The sequence below is a fragment of the Lepus europaeus genome, chromosome 7 (genome assembly GCF_033115175.1).
Source record: "Lepus europaeus isolate LE1 chromosome 7, mLepTim1.pri, whole genome shotgun sequence".
Classification (NCBI taxonomy): domain Eukaryota; kingdom Metazoa; phylum Chordata; class Mammalia; order Lagomorpha; family Leporidae; genus Lepus; species Lepus europaeus.
Window position 1 is genome coordinate 121,702,155 of NC_084833.1, and position 16,025 is coordinate 121,718,179.

General features: G+C 50.9%; 1 protein-coding gene across 4 annotated transcripts in view; it reads left to right on the forward strand.

Moving 5' to 3' along the window:
- Window positions 1-5,225: 5,225 nt before the first annotated feature.
- NTM (neurotrimin) overlaps window positions 5,226-16,025 on the forward strand; it is a 478,601-nt gene continuing 467,801 nt past the window's right edge. For all 4 annotated transcript variants that reach the window (XM_062198470.1, XM_062198471.1, XM_062198472.1 and 1 more), the window contains exon 1: window positions 5,226-5,392. In XM_062198470.1, coding sequence (XP_062054454.1) covers window positions 5,226-5,392 — 167 coding nt within the window. The remainder of the gene's footprint in view (window positions 5,393-16,025) is intronic.

Below are 16,025 nucleotides of genomic sequence, written 5' to 3' on the forward strand. Positions count from 1 at the left end.
TTCTTGCTGGAAACCTAACATGCTGGACAGTAGCCCAGGTGAACAGCAAAATTATTTTCACCCCCTATTCATAGAGAAGCAAAAAAACCAAACAGCAACAACACCCCCCAAAAAAAAAAAAACCAAAGCAGCATGCATTTTCCTGGAGGCCATTGCTCCCCCATCCCCCAGAGACATCTCTTTAGCCAGATGTGCACTGCTTTTCCTGATTAAATCCTCCCGTATCTCTTTGATGTCCTGTCACTCTCCAACCGCCTGCTTTTCTCATCTCCCTGCCTGCACTCTGATTTGAAATCTCCACCAGGAGAGGGGGGCCTTTAGCCTTTTTTAGAAGAGGAGAAGCAGAACTGGCGTTTCTGAAGCGGGTGTTCCAGTCTTGATCGTGTGTGTGTGTGTGTGTGTGTGTGTGTGGCAGAGTCACGGCTCTTTAGCGAACTCCAGCTTGCTGGAGGAAACAGAGAGTAACAGCAAAACTATCGCCAATTTCCCTTGCAAGGGGATGGGCTCCCCATTCTCAACCTGCTTCATTCCCCACTCCGACTGCCAGACATCTCCATACATCTTTCCTCATCTGTTGCTGCACTTTGGGGTCTGCACACAAGCACCTCTCGGGTCGCCTCTGTTGCAGTCCCAAGATTATTAAAGGGGTTATGATTGTTTCCTTTCGCTCTGTGTGTGCCTATGTGCATGTGTGCGTGTGTGTGTGTGTGTGTGTGAATTTGAAAGGCATTGTCCTATAGATATTTTTATAACCTGAAGCAATTACAGCTGTCAGTGCAGAGACAAGCTGTGACAAGTTGATTTATGTGTACAGTATATGTGTATGCAAGGAGGAGGGGAGGAAGGCGAGGGAGATGAGGGGTAGGGAGGAGGTGGAGGTGTGCTCGTTAGAAGCCTGCTTTCCAGGAGGCAGAGAGGAAGTTGTTTCTATAAAGAACACAAATAATGAAATTGTTCTGACTGTCATCCCTTTTTCATTAACTCGGATATGCCGAGAAAAATAAAATAAATCCAGCAGTTTTTATGAAGCAAGAGACAGGATATAAGATAAGTCACTAAGTGTTGATTATATTTAGGGATCAGGGGAAGAGAAGGGAGTTGGCATATGACTTTGAACTTCATCTTTTTAAACCACTTCAATAGCAGCTTTGAGTGCAAGGCATTCTGCCTCGTTAATTGTATGAGCATCTCTGACCTTTCGTCATTTTGGAAAACTCCCAGTTTTGAATCAGGTTTGCAGCTCCGGACCCACAAAGCAGGCATGAGTGACTTTTCTTGGTCTACCCTGAGAGACACCTGGGCTCTGTGGGGCTTTCCACGATCCTGCAGCTCAGTGCTGTCTTCATGGCCAGGGACAGTGGTGGTCTGACCATCTTAGACCAGATTGGCATAAACCGAATGCCTTAAAGAGCCTCACAATGAATCGCTTTTCTGTCCAGCCGTAGTAATGAAGTGGTGGCTGCAAAGATGTATTAATAAAGCGGCTTCCATCGTAAATGGATTTCTAAGTATTTTCCTGTAGAGTTAATCATGTATGTAGGCCCCTTGGGAAGGCCTGTTGTCATTATCCACATTCCTAGATGCAAAAACTAATGCTCATTTGTACCTGCCTGGGAATTAGATGCAAGAGGCAGAATTAGAATTTATCATGAGACGAATCATCCCTGAGATTCTTAGGCCTGTAGGGAAAAGACTCCACTGGCTGTGATGTGAATGTGTTTACGAACAGGGAGGTTGGGGCTGGTGTTGTGGCACAGCTGGTTAAGCCGCCACCTGGGACCCTGGCATCCTTCATGGGTGCCAGTTCCAGTGTCGGCTGCTCCACTTCTGATCCAGCTTCCTGCTAATGTATCTGGGAAAACAATGGAAGATGGCCCAAATCCCTGGGTTCCTATATGCACATAGGAGACCTGGATGAAGCTCCTGGCTTCTGGCTTTGGCCCAGCCCAACCCTGGCTGGTTGCAGCCACCTGGGGAGTGAACCAGCGGATGGAAGATCTCTCTTCCTCTCTGTCTCTCCCTTTCTCTGCAGCTCTGCCTTTCAAATAAAATAAATCACTCTTAAAAACAAAACAAAACAAGGAGGTTAAGTGGAGAAGTAAGGGGTGTGGTTGAACTGCACAGATGGATAATCCAAGGTGACACTTTGGTTTTGAGAGAGGAACCCCAGATTAAGCATATTGAAAGGGGGCACGGTCTCATTCCTTCTGTCTTCTACCATCTAATATCTTAATTATCCAATTTTGTATTGCGCAAGTCTCCAGTGGAACATGGAAATAAAAAGAAGATCTTAAGTGAATGGGCTGGTGCTCAAATAGGTTAATTCTCCTTTCCATTAAAAATATATAAACAGCATCGCTTCTGCTTCCATCAAGATGTAATTTTTGGAGTCACATGGTGCAGCCATAGGCTGACAATGAGAGTCTGTGGTGCCATATATCAAGTGGCCCCAGTGGAGAAGATGGACAGATGGCTTCCCTGGGAATTTGATATCCGTAGAAGTTGCCAGAGAAGACGAGGAGAAAATTGGCCAGATGATGAACTAATGCAATGTATCTCGTGATCTTTAGTGTCAACTTGCGGACTTTTTTTTTCCCCAGCTAAGCAGGATTCGGTCAACAATTAAAACAGAAAAGCAAGCTTTCTCGGCCTTTCTTTGACCCTTGGAGTTTCTCATCCACATCCCCAATGCCAATGCCCACCGCCACTCTGCTCTGTTGTGATTGTGTGGGAGGATATGATGGAGGAGACAACTGTATCATCTCCAGTGTCTTATCTACTTGTGAGTGGCTGGTGCTACCCCAAGCCACAGGGACTTTTATAGCACCAAGGCCACGAGGGTCACAGAAATTGAGTCCCAAAGCTTTAGCCTTTTTGGAGTTGGACAGCTTTGTGCAAGAACATTTTTTCTGCTATTTAATGGTTGGTTGCTTTTTTTTTTTTTTTTTTTTTTTTTTTTTTTTTTTTTTTTTTTGACAGGCAGAGTGGATAGTGAGAGAGAGAGACAGAGAGAAAGGTCTTCCTTTTGCCGTTGGTTCACCCTCCAATGGCCGCCGCGGTAGCGCGCTGCGGCCGGCGCACCGCGCTGATCCAATGGCAGGAGCCAGGTGCTTCTTCTGGTCTCCCATGGGGTGCAGGGCCCAAGGACTTTGGCCATCCTCCACTGCACTCCCGGGCCACAGCAGAGAGCTGGCCTGGAAGAGGGGCAACCGGGACAGGATCGGTGCCCTGACCGGGACTAGAACCCGATGTGCAGGCGCCGCAAGGCGGAGGATTAACCTAGTGAGCCGCGGCGCCGGCCTTTTTTTTTTTTTTAATAGCTTCCCCGGTTGGATTTTGGTAAACCCAGCCAAAAACAGCTGAAGCCAGTGTTACCTCTTGTGTGTCCCCAGGGAGGTTTTAGGTCAGTGCTGGGAATCCAGACGTGGGGATCCCTGAGATGAGCACCTATCAGTGTCACCACCACTGTGCGGGCTGTTCTTGCTTCTGCCCCGGCACGGGGAGCAGTACAGGAAAGGCGCTACCTTCCATCAGAGCTGAAGTTAAGGCAGAAGCAGCAATGGAAACACCAAGGGCCAGCAGCAGGCAGGGGAACGTAGCGGGGGATGCCAGCAAATCCAGTCTTTCCCTGGGTTTCCAGATCAGCTGTGTGAGAGTGTGAAGCCCAGAACGCTGGGAGTATGCACCGTGGGAAAAGCAAAGGTTTACATTCACCCCAGCAGCAACACCGATGCAAGCCTAGCAGCTTCTAATGTGGACAACAGGAGGGGGAAGCATGAACTGTGTCGGAACTGTGCCACACTGGGATGCTATTCTGCCACTGTCACACACCAAGAGGTGTCTGTGATTTCTGCATTTGTTTTACATAGGAAAGAGCTCAATTTAGCCTCCTGGGGTTGAGTCTCCGGTTTTAAGTCGCTTTCTTGGCGGGAGGTGCTAAAGGGTGCACTATTGAAGGCAGTGGAGGTCATTAAAACATCCTCCCAGCACTAGATCAACTCTGGTGGTCCGGATCTGAGTACTTTAAAGGGGCATGCAGCAAGGTGTCCCTTCCCTAGCCAATTAGTTTGTGACCCTTATTAAGATGTCGTTGGCTTATTAAGACGGCATGGTAACTTTGTCTTCTCAACCTCGAAGCGCCCGCTCTTCCTAGGTGGGGCGGGGGTGGGAATGGTTAAACTCCCCACCGCGCTGGTGCACGGCCTCGCCCGGCGCGGCGGGGGTTAAGGTGGGCGCCCGCGCCCCGCAGCCCCGCGCCGCCGCCGCCGGGATGAGCGCGCCGTCCACGCCGCCCGCCGCCCGCGCGCTGCGAGTCGGCTCCGGGAGAAAGTGGCGGTCAGGGATGGAGCTGCTGCCATGACAACCCCGGCGGTCGGGGCCCGCGCGCGTCGGGGCTGCTCCCGGGAGGAAGGCGGCGCGGGGGCCGGGGGCGGCCGCTGAGCGTGGCGTCCGCGCGGCTCCGGTGCCGGCTGCGCCTCGCCGTGCCCAGCGAGCCAGCGGAGAGGGGCCGCGGCGGTCCGCTCCCGCCGGGCCGCGCCCGCCTCGTCGCCCTTCGCCGCGGCCACTGCCCCGCCGAGCTCGGCCGGATCGCCGCGACTGCGGCGCGCATCGGGGCTCCGAGGAAGTTGATCGGAGAGGCTGCGGCAGGATCCCCGGGTGCGGCTCGCACGAGGCCGGCGCAGCCGCCTCCTCCACCGGCTATTGTTGCAGGCTGTTTGCTGGGGGGCCCAGCCTTTCTTCGAAACTTACAAAGAAAGTGTTGGATTGCCCCTGGTCGGAGCGGAGGCCTCGCAGACCGCCTCTGGGTAGCTGGATGCCACCCAGCCCCGTCCCCTTCCGGTACCAAAGTGCTTACTCCTCTCCAAAGTGCCATGTCTGAACTGCTAACGCGAAGGAGCGGCTCCTGAACCCTGCGCACACCTCTCTGCACCTGCCCTTTCTCGGCCACCTCCCCAGGCCGCCGCAGCGACGGAGAAAGCGCCCCCCCTCTGGATGTCCTCGGTGGAAACTGGGTCTCCGAGGCTGGCAGGCTGAGGCTGGATTTGAGGGAGGAATATTGGACTTGGAGGAGTCTGCGCGCTCTTCGCCTCCGCGCGCCTCCCGGTCGCCGCTAGTTCAACCGCTCGGTCCCTGAGCTCGCTCCCCCACCCCACCCACTTCCTGTGCTCGCCCGGGGGGCGTGTGCCGCTGCCTGCCGGAGTTCTGGGAAGTTGTGGCTGTCGAGGATGGGGGTCTGTGGGTACCTGTTCCTGCCCTGGAAGTGCCTCGTGGTCGTGTCTCTCAGGCTGCTGTTCCTTGTACCCACAGGAGTGCCGGTGCGCAGTGGAGATGCCACCTTCCCCAAAGCTATGGACAACGTGACGGTCCGGCAGGGGGAGAGCGCCACCCTCAGGTAGGGAGCTGCGGCTCTTTTGCTAAAATTGCCGATCTGGATGGGGCGGGGGTGGGAGGGGATGAGGGGCAGGAGTGCAGGTGTGTGCGCTGGAGCCCGCCCGGGCCGGGCGGAGACGGCGCTGGGTTCCCTGGCTGCGTGGTTCCTGCTTGAGCTGAGTGCGCTGCCCGGGAATGTGGCGGTCACGGGCGAACGCTCTTCGGTTCTGTGCGCAGAGCTGCTGCCCCACCACGGGCCTTCTGGGCTCTGGGACTTTGTGCGGGGTGAGAAGTGGCTGCCTGCGCTAGGGAGCTGGAAGCAGGGACTCTTTGCACCTGTGCCTGAGCTTGGTGGCCCTGGTGGCTGGGAGCCTGGAGAGGGCTCAGTGTGAGCAGCCTCCTCTGGAGTCAGTGAGTCCCCCAAGGAGGGGGCTGGCGTGGTGTGAATGCCCTCCCTCTGCCCCTGTCGCCAGTGCCTGTGTCTGTCCCCCCCCCCCCCGGGGGGGGGGGCTCCCGGACCCTGGTGGAGACGCTGTGTTCTGCTGGGCCTGAGGCTTCCAGGGCTTTCCTGAGCTGGTGGGCACCGAAAGATGCCTTCTCCTGTCTGAATGTGGTTTCTGAGGCTGAAGAAGTCGGGTTTGTCTACGGAAAAAATATTATTTCCTTTGGTGAACTGAGATCCATTCATGCTGTCCACCCAAACAGCGTGTGGGCCAAACTTCCCTTACCCAGCAGGGACAGGGTGCCAGTGTGGTGTTGGGCCCTGGTGGTTTCTGGAGCTCAGGCTCCCAGAAGCCAGGGGGCTCTGTTTTCTGTTGGGTGGGAGGCTCTTGTCTCCCTGCCTGCCTTGTCCCTGGAAACAAACGCTCACGCTCACTCAATTTCCAGCGTTGACAAACCACTCTGCTCACAGGTGGACAACATACTCATGATTGCAGTGGGGATTGGCACTCTCTGGGATTTTCCCACAGGGGAGGCAGGAGGAAAAAGTTGAGATAGTGCACGGAAACAATTCCTTTGATAAAGTTTTCCAAATTGGGGTGTGGAAGTCACCGCAAGGCAATGTAGCTGTAGTCTCACCTTTTACCGGTGCAGGCCCTTGGCAAATGCCCCTAGGGTCCACCTGTTTTGGCGCGGGATGGCTGTTCTGAGTTCCCGTTTGTTTGTGCACTGCATTCCTAGGGCAATAACCCACAGAATGGAGAATGTTGACAGGACAGTGCCGAGGGAAGTGCGTTGATTTAAGAAGCTGTGCGGAGCGGCAAGCATCCCATGATCCTTTGTCTTTGGGAGGCTAATGCTGGTGGCCCCAGTGAGCTCCTACTGATTCGCTGGTTCATGAAACGCACTTCTTCCACTGTGCTGTTGAGGGAAGGATTTTGGACAAAGGCGAAACGTGGAGCTGCCTCCACTCTGCAAGGATCGAGTGCCTGCCTTAGAAAGGGGTTTCATGGCAGCTGCAAAGATGCAACCAGTTCAGCCTTCCAAAGCACAAGAGCAAAAATAAATGTCTAAAGCAATATAGTCAATGGAATTTAACCCTGTCCAGACACCTCCTTTGTCCCTAAACCCTGGGTTGCAAGGAGGAAGCCTCCCCACCCCCACCCCAGTGACAAAATACAGACATGGTCATGTGGGAAACATTTTAGATGGAGATGGGGTGGTTTATTTATTTTTGTGAAGAAGGTGGAAGACAGCTGTGTGGGGTTTGGAGATAATAAATAGCAAGTGGGCTCGGACAGGCAGACACTCTCACGATAAGGGAAAAATGAAAGGGGTTGGAGGGGCTGGGATCTGGTATCCCCAGGGCGGCCCAGGAGGCTCCTGAGCATCAGGGCTCTCTCTAGGGAGCGGTGTGTTCAGTCCTGGGCAGGGAGCAGCTTCTGTCCAGTCTCACGGTCTTGAGCTGGCTGGTTTCTCTGGTTTTGTCTTTGCTTCAATGCTTCCTGTTTCTTCATCCTGGGGATAGGGTCTGTTGCCTTGTCTCTTTGAGGTTGATGTTTGTTTGTCTTACTACAAATGCCTTCCACATGCAAGTCTTGTTTGGGTAAAGAGGAAGGAAGAAGGTTACGGTGGGGTGGAGCTTCCCTCCTGAGGCTCACCCAGACACAGCCTTTAAAAGGCCAGCCCGGATCACCTGCTGTTCTGTGTCAGCATCAGGCTGAGGACCCTCGGAGTGGACATAGTTCTACCACACAGGGGTCACCTGAGCTGCGCCTTGACTCAGCCATGGCCTTGGGTCAGGAAGTGAGGCACCAGGTGTCAGGCAACTTGATGTCTCCCAGGATTCCCCTCATTCCCCTACTGTGATGCTCTCGGGAGCCAGGAAGGGCTGCCTTGTTGGGACAGTGGTTTCCTGGAGTGGCAGCCCTGGGGCTCTCCAGCACCCAGGCTCTGCATTTTCTAATTGTCAGTGCAGACAGCAAGCAGGAAATGCAGAATGAATTTTGTTTGCATAAGGATCACTCAATTTGCATGTAAACTGATTTTGGGTTGCAACCATCTAGGGTTCTGGACTGTTTTATTTTCATTGTGTGTGCAGGAGGTGGGGGTCTGCCCTTTCCCTCTCCCTTCTTTCTCTCCTTCCTTTTTTTTCTTTTGGCTAATCATGACCCAGCTATAAGGAACCACCATAAGGGGAGGCCTGAGCCCCTCTGCTTTGCCCCAGGAGTCACCCCATTCGTTATCCACCTCTGGGGTGATGGTGGTGATGATGCTTGTAGTTTTCTTCGGAACCAGCAGAGGACTTTTTGCTCTAATTTCATTTTATTCTGCTTTGTTCTCTTCAGTATCGCTTCTTGAAGATCTCTTCCCGATCCCCAAAGAATAAATGCTTCAGCAGCAGATTCCAATGTGAGGAAACTTTGAGAAAAATGTTTTATTTTATCCAATTAGCTCTAATGATCCTGCTGGAGGTATTGGGAAACTTACACTTAACATGCCATTGACAGCCTGGAAAGAATTGCAAACAATTCACAGTCTCCCACTCTTTCTGCCCTCCTGCTGATACTCTGTATGCATATTTTTAAAGGGAGAGGTGACATCAAAACAGAATCTGCAGTCATACTGTCAGGCAAGGCTTGTTGAGCAGTCAGTATTTGAGGGAGCATGTGAGTGTTTTGTATCTCAAAGCCATCACTCAAACCTCAGAATGACATTTAACCTTAATAATGGCGTGTTGCAGGTGCTGTTGTTATACCCATCTTTACAGATGAGAAACTGAGGCATGGAGAGTTTACATCACTTGAGGGAGGTAGCACGGTTAGGAAGTTTTGGAGTCAGATCATGAGACACCAGTAATAATTTAACAAGATGAATAATATGTCAGTTGTTGGCTAAACATTCTATGGGGGCTGCACTGCCTGCAGCACTGGCATCCCATATGGGGCGCTGGTTCGAGTCCTGGCTGCTCTACATCCAATCAAGCTCCCTGCTAGTGTAACTGAGAAAACAGGGGAAGATGGCCCAAGTACTTGCACCCATGTGGGAGACCTGGAGGAAGCTCCTGGCCCCTGGCTTCAGATGGGCCCAGCTTCAGCTGTTTTGGCCATTTGAGGAGTGAACCAACAAATGGGAGATTCTCTCTCTCTCTCTCTCTCTCTCTCTCTCTCTCTCTCTTCCCCCCTTCTCTGTCTGTATCAATCTTTTATAAAGAAAGAAAAAAAAAAGCATTTTATGTACATGGTAACATTTAATCCTCAAATCTCTCTGAAATAGACTTAATTATCCTGCATTTATAGTCGAGGAAGCTGATGCCCAGGGAGTTACCCAAAACCTCACAAGTAGCAATGTGCAGGACTGGGGTAAAGACCCAGGCTTGGCTCCTGATTTTGTGCCCGAGCCATCCCCAACTGCTCAGTACCCCCTGGATTCTGTCCCCCCCCCCAATTCCTCAGCGGCGCGGAACATCTGCCACTCATTTTGGTGTAGACCCTGATTTGTAATGGCGCTCAACTCTCTCTTCTTTTTCCACGTGGGCTGGGGCACAGCTCCTGGAAGGGGAGGCTCCTACTGTGTGCCAAGAGCAACTCTCCCGCCCCCACCCCCACCCTCCTAACCGCCCCCTCCCGCCCTCCTACCCCCCCCCCCCCCCCCGCCTCCCGCCATGCTCTCAGGGATGCTTCATGAGACAAAGAAATGAATGGAAACCAAATGAAGATCAGGCCTCGCCCCAAACCTACATTCAGTTTAACTCCCACCCTTTTCTCTTTGAAGTCCAGCTGTGGCCATGCAACACACTGATATATCCAGAGGTTCTTTCAAGAAGGGCGCTGAGGTGGGGTTGGGGTGAGAGATGGTCTAAGGCATGGCTTGGATCTCCAGGGAGCAGGGGCCAGCTCAAAAGCCGTGCTGTGGGCTAGGTGGTCAAGAATGGTGTGAAGCAGAGGGTAGCTCCATGGCTCCCTGGGGGCATCAATGCGGAGCCCGAGAACCTGGCTGGGATGCCCCTCGGGAACTCTCGCTGGGCATCAGAGCCACACTCAGCAGTTTTCCACGACTGTGTCCCATGGCCACAGGTCCCCCGAATAAGGCGACAGCAAAATGAATTATTCCATAGGGGTCCTCCAGTGAACGAGTATCAGGCTGAACCGCACCTTCTGTTGCGTGTCTAGACCTTAGCTTTGGTGCTGAGTGATGTCGCTTTTCTGGGATGAGAACCAAAGGTCTGAGAAGTGCCAGGGTCCAGGTTGAGTTGTGTTAGGGCAGCTGCACGGAATGGCCCAGGGTGGTGTGGTGGTTTAGGTGCTCCTCAGCACCCAGGGTGTCCCCTTGCAGAGTTGGGCAGCAGGCACTCTGGCCTGTGGATGGAAGCCTTAGCATGTCACCTCCTAAGCAGATCTCTTCTCTGCCCCCTGGCCCTTTTAGCACTGAGGGGGCCCTTGAACAGGTTGGGCTTGCACTGACCGCCCCTCCCCTTCCCTGGTTCCCTCTGCTGTGAGCATCCTGCCCTTGGTTCTCTTTCTTTTACACAACCAACCTATCCTGGTGACAGAGCCTGTCTCCTAGTGGTTCCCACTGTTCAGAAAATCCCAGCCCCAGCTCTGCCCATGGACAAACTGATTCTCGCCATTGTGGCTGAAGCTCAGAGGGAATCCACCCACTGAGGCGTTTCCCAACACCCAACTCAAAAATCATTGCCTTTCACTACCCCATCATCCTGGATTTTTTTTTTCTTCTGAGCCATCTAGCTGAAATGATCCCATCCATTGATTTGGTTCTCTGTGTGTGGTCTGTCTTCGCCAGCCACACTGTAAGATCCTTGGCGATTCTGTGCGTTCTCTGTCTTACTCAGAACTGGGTGGCCAGCATGGGGCACACAGGCGGTGCTCTCTAACCCTTATTGCATGAAGTGGGGAGGGATGAATGTCCGAGACTGTCTCTCTGCTTTTGTCCAGGATATCTTGTGTGGATCTCGCTCAGCACATGGCTCACTGTCTGTCTGTCTGTCTGTGTTGTGCACCTGTGTGGGGTGGTTCTTGTGCAGACGCTGATGAGGTTACCTGTATTTCCAGGTAGGTTGTTGAGCCTGGATGCTCTGTGCTCCGTGTCCATTATTTCATAGCTATACTGCCTTCCGCTTGGAGCCTCATTTCCCTACCAAGTCCTTAAGCCTTTGTGGAAACGCTACCCCTACTGATGGACTCCTCCTCAGGCGGACCGAAGGGAAATTAGTGTTTTCAAGGCAAGGCGGGGCACACAAAGCACCTCTCTGCCCCTCCTTCCTCCTCTCTATTTTTAGAGTCTGCTGGCAGTGGATGTCTCGCGGTGTAACTATTGATCCAGTGTTTATGAGTTCGCTCGTTCCGAATAGCAATGCCACTCAGGAAGCATGTGCGACTCTGCCTGCCCTGCCCCCACTAGGATCCTGTACCCCGTGCACGCACCTCGGGGGCTTGCCAGGGCTCCCACTGTTGGACCGTGGCTCCGAGGAGCGCAGACAGATGGGCTTGTCGAGGGAGGCTCCTGGAAGCACACTCAGCCTGTTGAGGAGCCAACGACTAAAACGGGAAAGCTAGAAACTCACCCAACCGTGGGGCAGAAGGAGCAGCAGTGTGCCAGTCATCCCTGGAACACAGAGGAGGATGCGCAGGGGCAGCCCAGTTCTCCATCACCGTCACCAGGCACCACATGTACAGCACAGGAAGGGATTTTTTTTTTTCTTCCCCTGTCTGAGTTTGAAAGGATTTCATTGACCACGGAGTTCCACCACCTGGTTTTACAGATAATGAGGGTCGTGATCATCCGTCTCGCGCAAGGACGCCTTCTGGAAGGGCAAGATGGGCTGACATGCAACACACTCCATCACCTCTCCGGCTGTGAGCCCTAGCTTGGTGCTACACAGGCCTGGAGGAAGGGCTACCTTTTCTACCCAGTGCAAACGCATCCTGCTGACCCTGCATGCTTCTGGTGCAATTAGCTGACATTTATCACCGTGCTGTCTCCTAACCGCTCATTTTGTCTGGTCCCAAAACCTGTGTCCTTGAGCTCCGGCTCTGACTCCGGATCAAACAACCAGGTTTACTGTGCATCAGGCCCTGGCCTGGGCACCTCAACTGCAACCTCTCATTTCCTGTTCATGGCTGCTGCGTGCGGTGGATACAACTCTTAGGCAGGTTCTACAGATCAGGAAAGCACAAGGCTGAGAGGCAATGGGAGGCGTTTTCCCCAGATCACATGTTCAGGCTGTGGCTGAGCTTGGGCTTCAGAACCAGCTGCGTCTGACCTCTCTTGCTACCTCTCTCTGTGCGTCGTGCTCGATTCCTCCTGTTGCTTCTTTTCTTCTTTACGAGTTCCTCTCTTCCTGGAGAAGGGGAGCACTCTGTTGTCCCTCCTTGGAGCAGTGCCCAAGAATTGCCGCTGTTGAGTGGTTTGTGGATGGACCATGGGCAGGTTAGGGTGTTACGCAGTCTGTGGCTTGGAGACACAGAGACCCAGCCCTCCCCTAGAGGTCTCCTCTCGTCATCTCTTTGCAAGTCCATATGCTGTTCAGAGTATGAAATATTGCACGTCCTCCCACCAAACTTGTGCCTCAGGTATCAGCAATCTTAGGCTTTCAGAGAGTCCACCATTCCTTGAACACTGACATGCATTCTCCAGAATGGGGCACTGAACAGACCCAGGTAGACACGTGATTCTGCAAGGGTTTCACAGGCCAGTGAGTCTGGGCTCCATGATTCTGGGGCAGAATAGGCGGGATCTGGACCCATATGCTTCTTCCTCCTCTTCTTCCTCCTCCTTCTCTTTTGTTTGTACTGGTAGTAGCACCATAGGCATCTCTCCTGGGGAGTCGTGGAAAAAAGTTATAATTAATGCTAAAAGCTTGTTTGTGTTCCTGGGTTGAAAGTCTCCAGTGATGTGTAAAATAAGACATTATTCTTGTATTGCTTGAAGCCGTTCTGCATCTGTGGAAGTATGTTGATGGGCTGCCCTGTGTAATAGGTAACCAATAACAAATAAATAATGCCAGCCATATCATACAGATGGCCAAATAATGCAAAAGGTTTGTTTGGTTTAGGATGGAATTTCAAACTGTATGCAAGCTTTGAAGACAGAAAGAATGTTTAATGGGAACAGAATAGGTAGAGATGTAGGTCTCTGACAAATAAGACCTCACTGGTTCAAGTTCTACCAGGAGTAGCACGCTAGACTGAAAATGTACTGGGAGATGAGAATCTATTAACCCTGACTCAGGCATTTTCTCTTTGTGTGATAACTGGCAACATTTTTTTTGTGTTTATTTATTTATTTTTGACAGGCAGAGTGGACAGTGAGAGAGAGAGACAGAGAGAAAGGTCTTCCTTTCGCCGTTGGTTCACCCTCCAATGGCCATCGCGGTAGGCGCACTGCGGCCGGCACACCACGCCGATCCGATGGCAGGAGCCAGGTGCTTCTCCTGGTCTCCCATGGGGTGCAGGGCCCAGGCACTTGGGCCATCCTCCACTGCACTCCCTGGCCACAGCAGAGAGCTGGCCTGGAAGAGGGGCAGCTGGGACAGGATCGGTGCCCCGACCGGGACTAGAACCCGGTGTGCCGGCGCCGCAAGGCGGAGGATTAGCCTAGTGAGCCGCGGCGCCGGCCTTTGTATTTATTTTAACAAGTAGTTATTGCCCACCTCGGTGTTGTGGTATGAGTGGGATTTGGCTCCCCAAACTCATGCGAACCTTTGAGCCCCAAAGTCTTAATGGTAATGGCTAATGAACTAAGCTGATGGTTGATGGATTAGTGTGAACGCTTGATTCAATTTTAGCGTCTGAAGGTGGAGTGTTTGAGGAGGATTGGCTTGGATTAGGTTGCTAATGTGGAGCCCATTGCTGAATTACTATGACAATATAAGGAGAGGCCACATGGAGAGGGATGTGTGGTGTGCTCCTGGTTTGCCAAATGACCATTTCTCTGCACATGTTCTGCCATCATCAGGTGCTAGACTAATAGAGTAGCCTGATGTTGAACTGTGAACCTCCAAAACTATAAATAGAAATAAACCTCCTTTCCTCCTAAGAAGTTCCTCTTAGATATTTCAGTTAACGTAATAAAAAACTAACATATCCAAAGTGTTGTTTTGAGTTGAAATGGAATAGTACCCACAAAGCTTAGTGAATATTGTCACTTTCTCTGCATATGTATATACAAATACACATGCATTATATGTATACATATATGAGACTGAGGACCACATACACACATACAACAGTTTTCATTATAAGCTGTTGTAGCCTAAGCACCCACTTGGGGTAGACTTTGATAGTTATACTGTGTATCGCTTTTGAAAGATCTATAGAGAAATACCCCCTTGTCCACCTGGAATTGTGATTTGCTGTTTGTTTGTGTTTGTTTGTTTTAGTACCTCTCATACGTATCTATTTAGATCCTGGGAATTATCAGTTCAAAATATTTCTTGAGATGTTTTATTTCCAGGAAGAAGTCAATAGAAAGATAGTCCTGTGTTATTCGTAACAAGATTGTTGCATGGCAAGTTGTGGCAGTTCATGGTTCTGAAACTGAATTTTGCACCAGAAAGATCCACACGGAAGGTTCCATGGTGCAGTTATCAGAAGCAAATAGTGGGCTCTGAAATTCAGATACAGATTGAGGATTGGGAGAGCTTTTTCCTTGGATGACTGATTTTTTTTTCCATAATCAATCCACTGGGCAAAACAGGTGGGCATGCCCTCCGTGGGGGCTTTCATGCTTTTGCAACTTTAATGTCCCCTGGTTGAAATTTTTCCCTTCTTCTACATCTCCTCTTCACTGGGAGGCAGACTCAGGTCTGGCCCACGGATGGGTAAAATAGAGAAGGAAGTCTCCCTGGTAACTTTTCTTTTGGACAAGTCTGTGGCCAAGAACCATGTCTCTGCCAGTAGGAACTGATCTTGGGCATCACTGATAAAACCCCAGGAACACTCCTGTCTACTTTAACCTGTGCCAGATGGCTTAAATTAGTTGAAATGAAGTATTATATATGGGTCCTTCAAAATGATGATAAAATGAAATTAAAAGCTAAACTTATCCTGGTGCAATTTTTTTTGAAATTCATGTAGTTTTTTTATAACATGCATTTTTCTAGGAACAATGTGAAGACCACTGGTGTACAGCAGCCTCAATCTTTTATGCTTTTCTTGGATCTCCTCTAGTCACATAGTTGCGTCACTTGTTTGTTTGGACATATTTGTCCAGTTTTACTGTCTTTTTAGTGTGCAGTGCTTTGGCTTAGAAAGTTTTTGGAGGATTTGATTTGTCTTATAAAATGAACCTATGAATTAATCTTACAGTTGTGCTGATGGATTTTTTAAAAATAATAGAATTTTTAATGAGAACAGCATCAACCAGCAGACTGATGGAAAATCGCAACACCGAAATCAACCTTCAGACAAAGCTTGGCTGGCCCCGTGGAGGCAGAGGAAGATGTGTTTGTGTGAAAATAATTTCCTGATCGTCTCTGACTTTCAAAAGGGCTGTAATGTAGTGGGTGAGTGGAAAAGTACTCTTGCACTCAAAATAATCATCTTGGAACAAATTTACTCATCAGGAGAGCTCAATCCAAAACAATTCTAACCCATCACAACCTATGAGTAAGTAAAAGAATATATGCAAATTATTTTAATTTAGTGCAGTTTTTATACATGAAAACTGGAGCAAGCAATGCCAGGGTGTTGTGGGTTGATGCCTGCTACTTTAATTCACCACACACGGGAAAATAGAAAGAAAAAAAACCGGTATGTTGAAGTCTTAATTTCCAAAGTGACTGTATTTGGAAATAGGGTTGTTGAAGGTATAATTACTTAAGATGAGGCCATACTGGAGAAGGGTGGGCCCCTAAACCAATATAACTGGTGTCCTTATAAAAGATGGCCATGTGGAGACACATCCACCCAAAGGGACAACATCACTTGGCAACAAAGCAGAGCTCAGCGCGGTGCACCTGCAAGCCGAGGGATGCTACAGATTACCACTGGACAACCAGAAATGGGGAAGAGGCAGGAAGGACTCTTCCCTACGGTTTTACAGGGAGCTTGGGTCTGCCAGCACTGTGGCTCTGTCCTTCGAGCCTCTTGAACTGTGAGACAACAGATCTCTGTTGTTTCAGGTCACTCAGTTTTGGTGTTCGACTGTAGCAGCCCTAAGGAACAGGGGCATTTGGATGCTCTAAAGCAAGA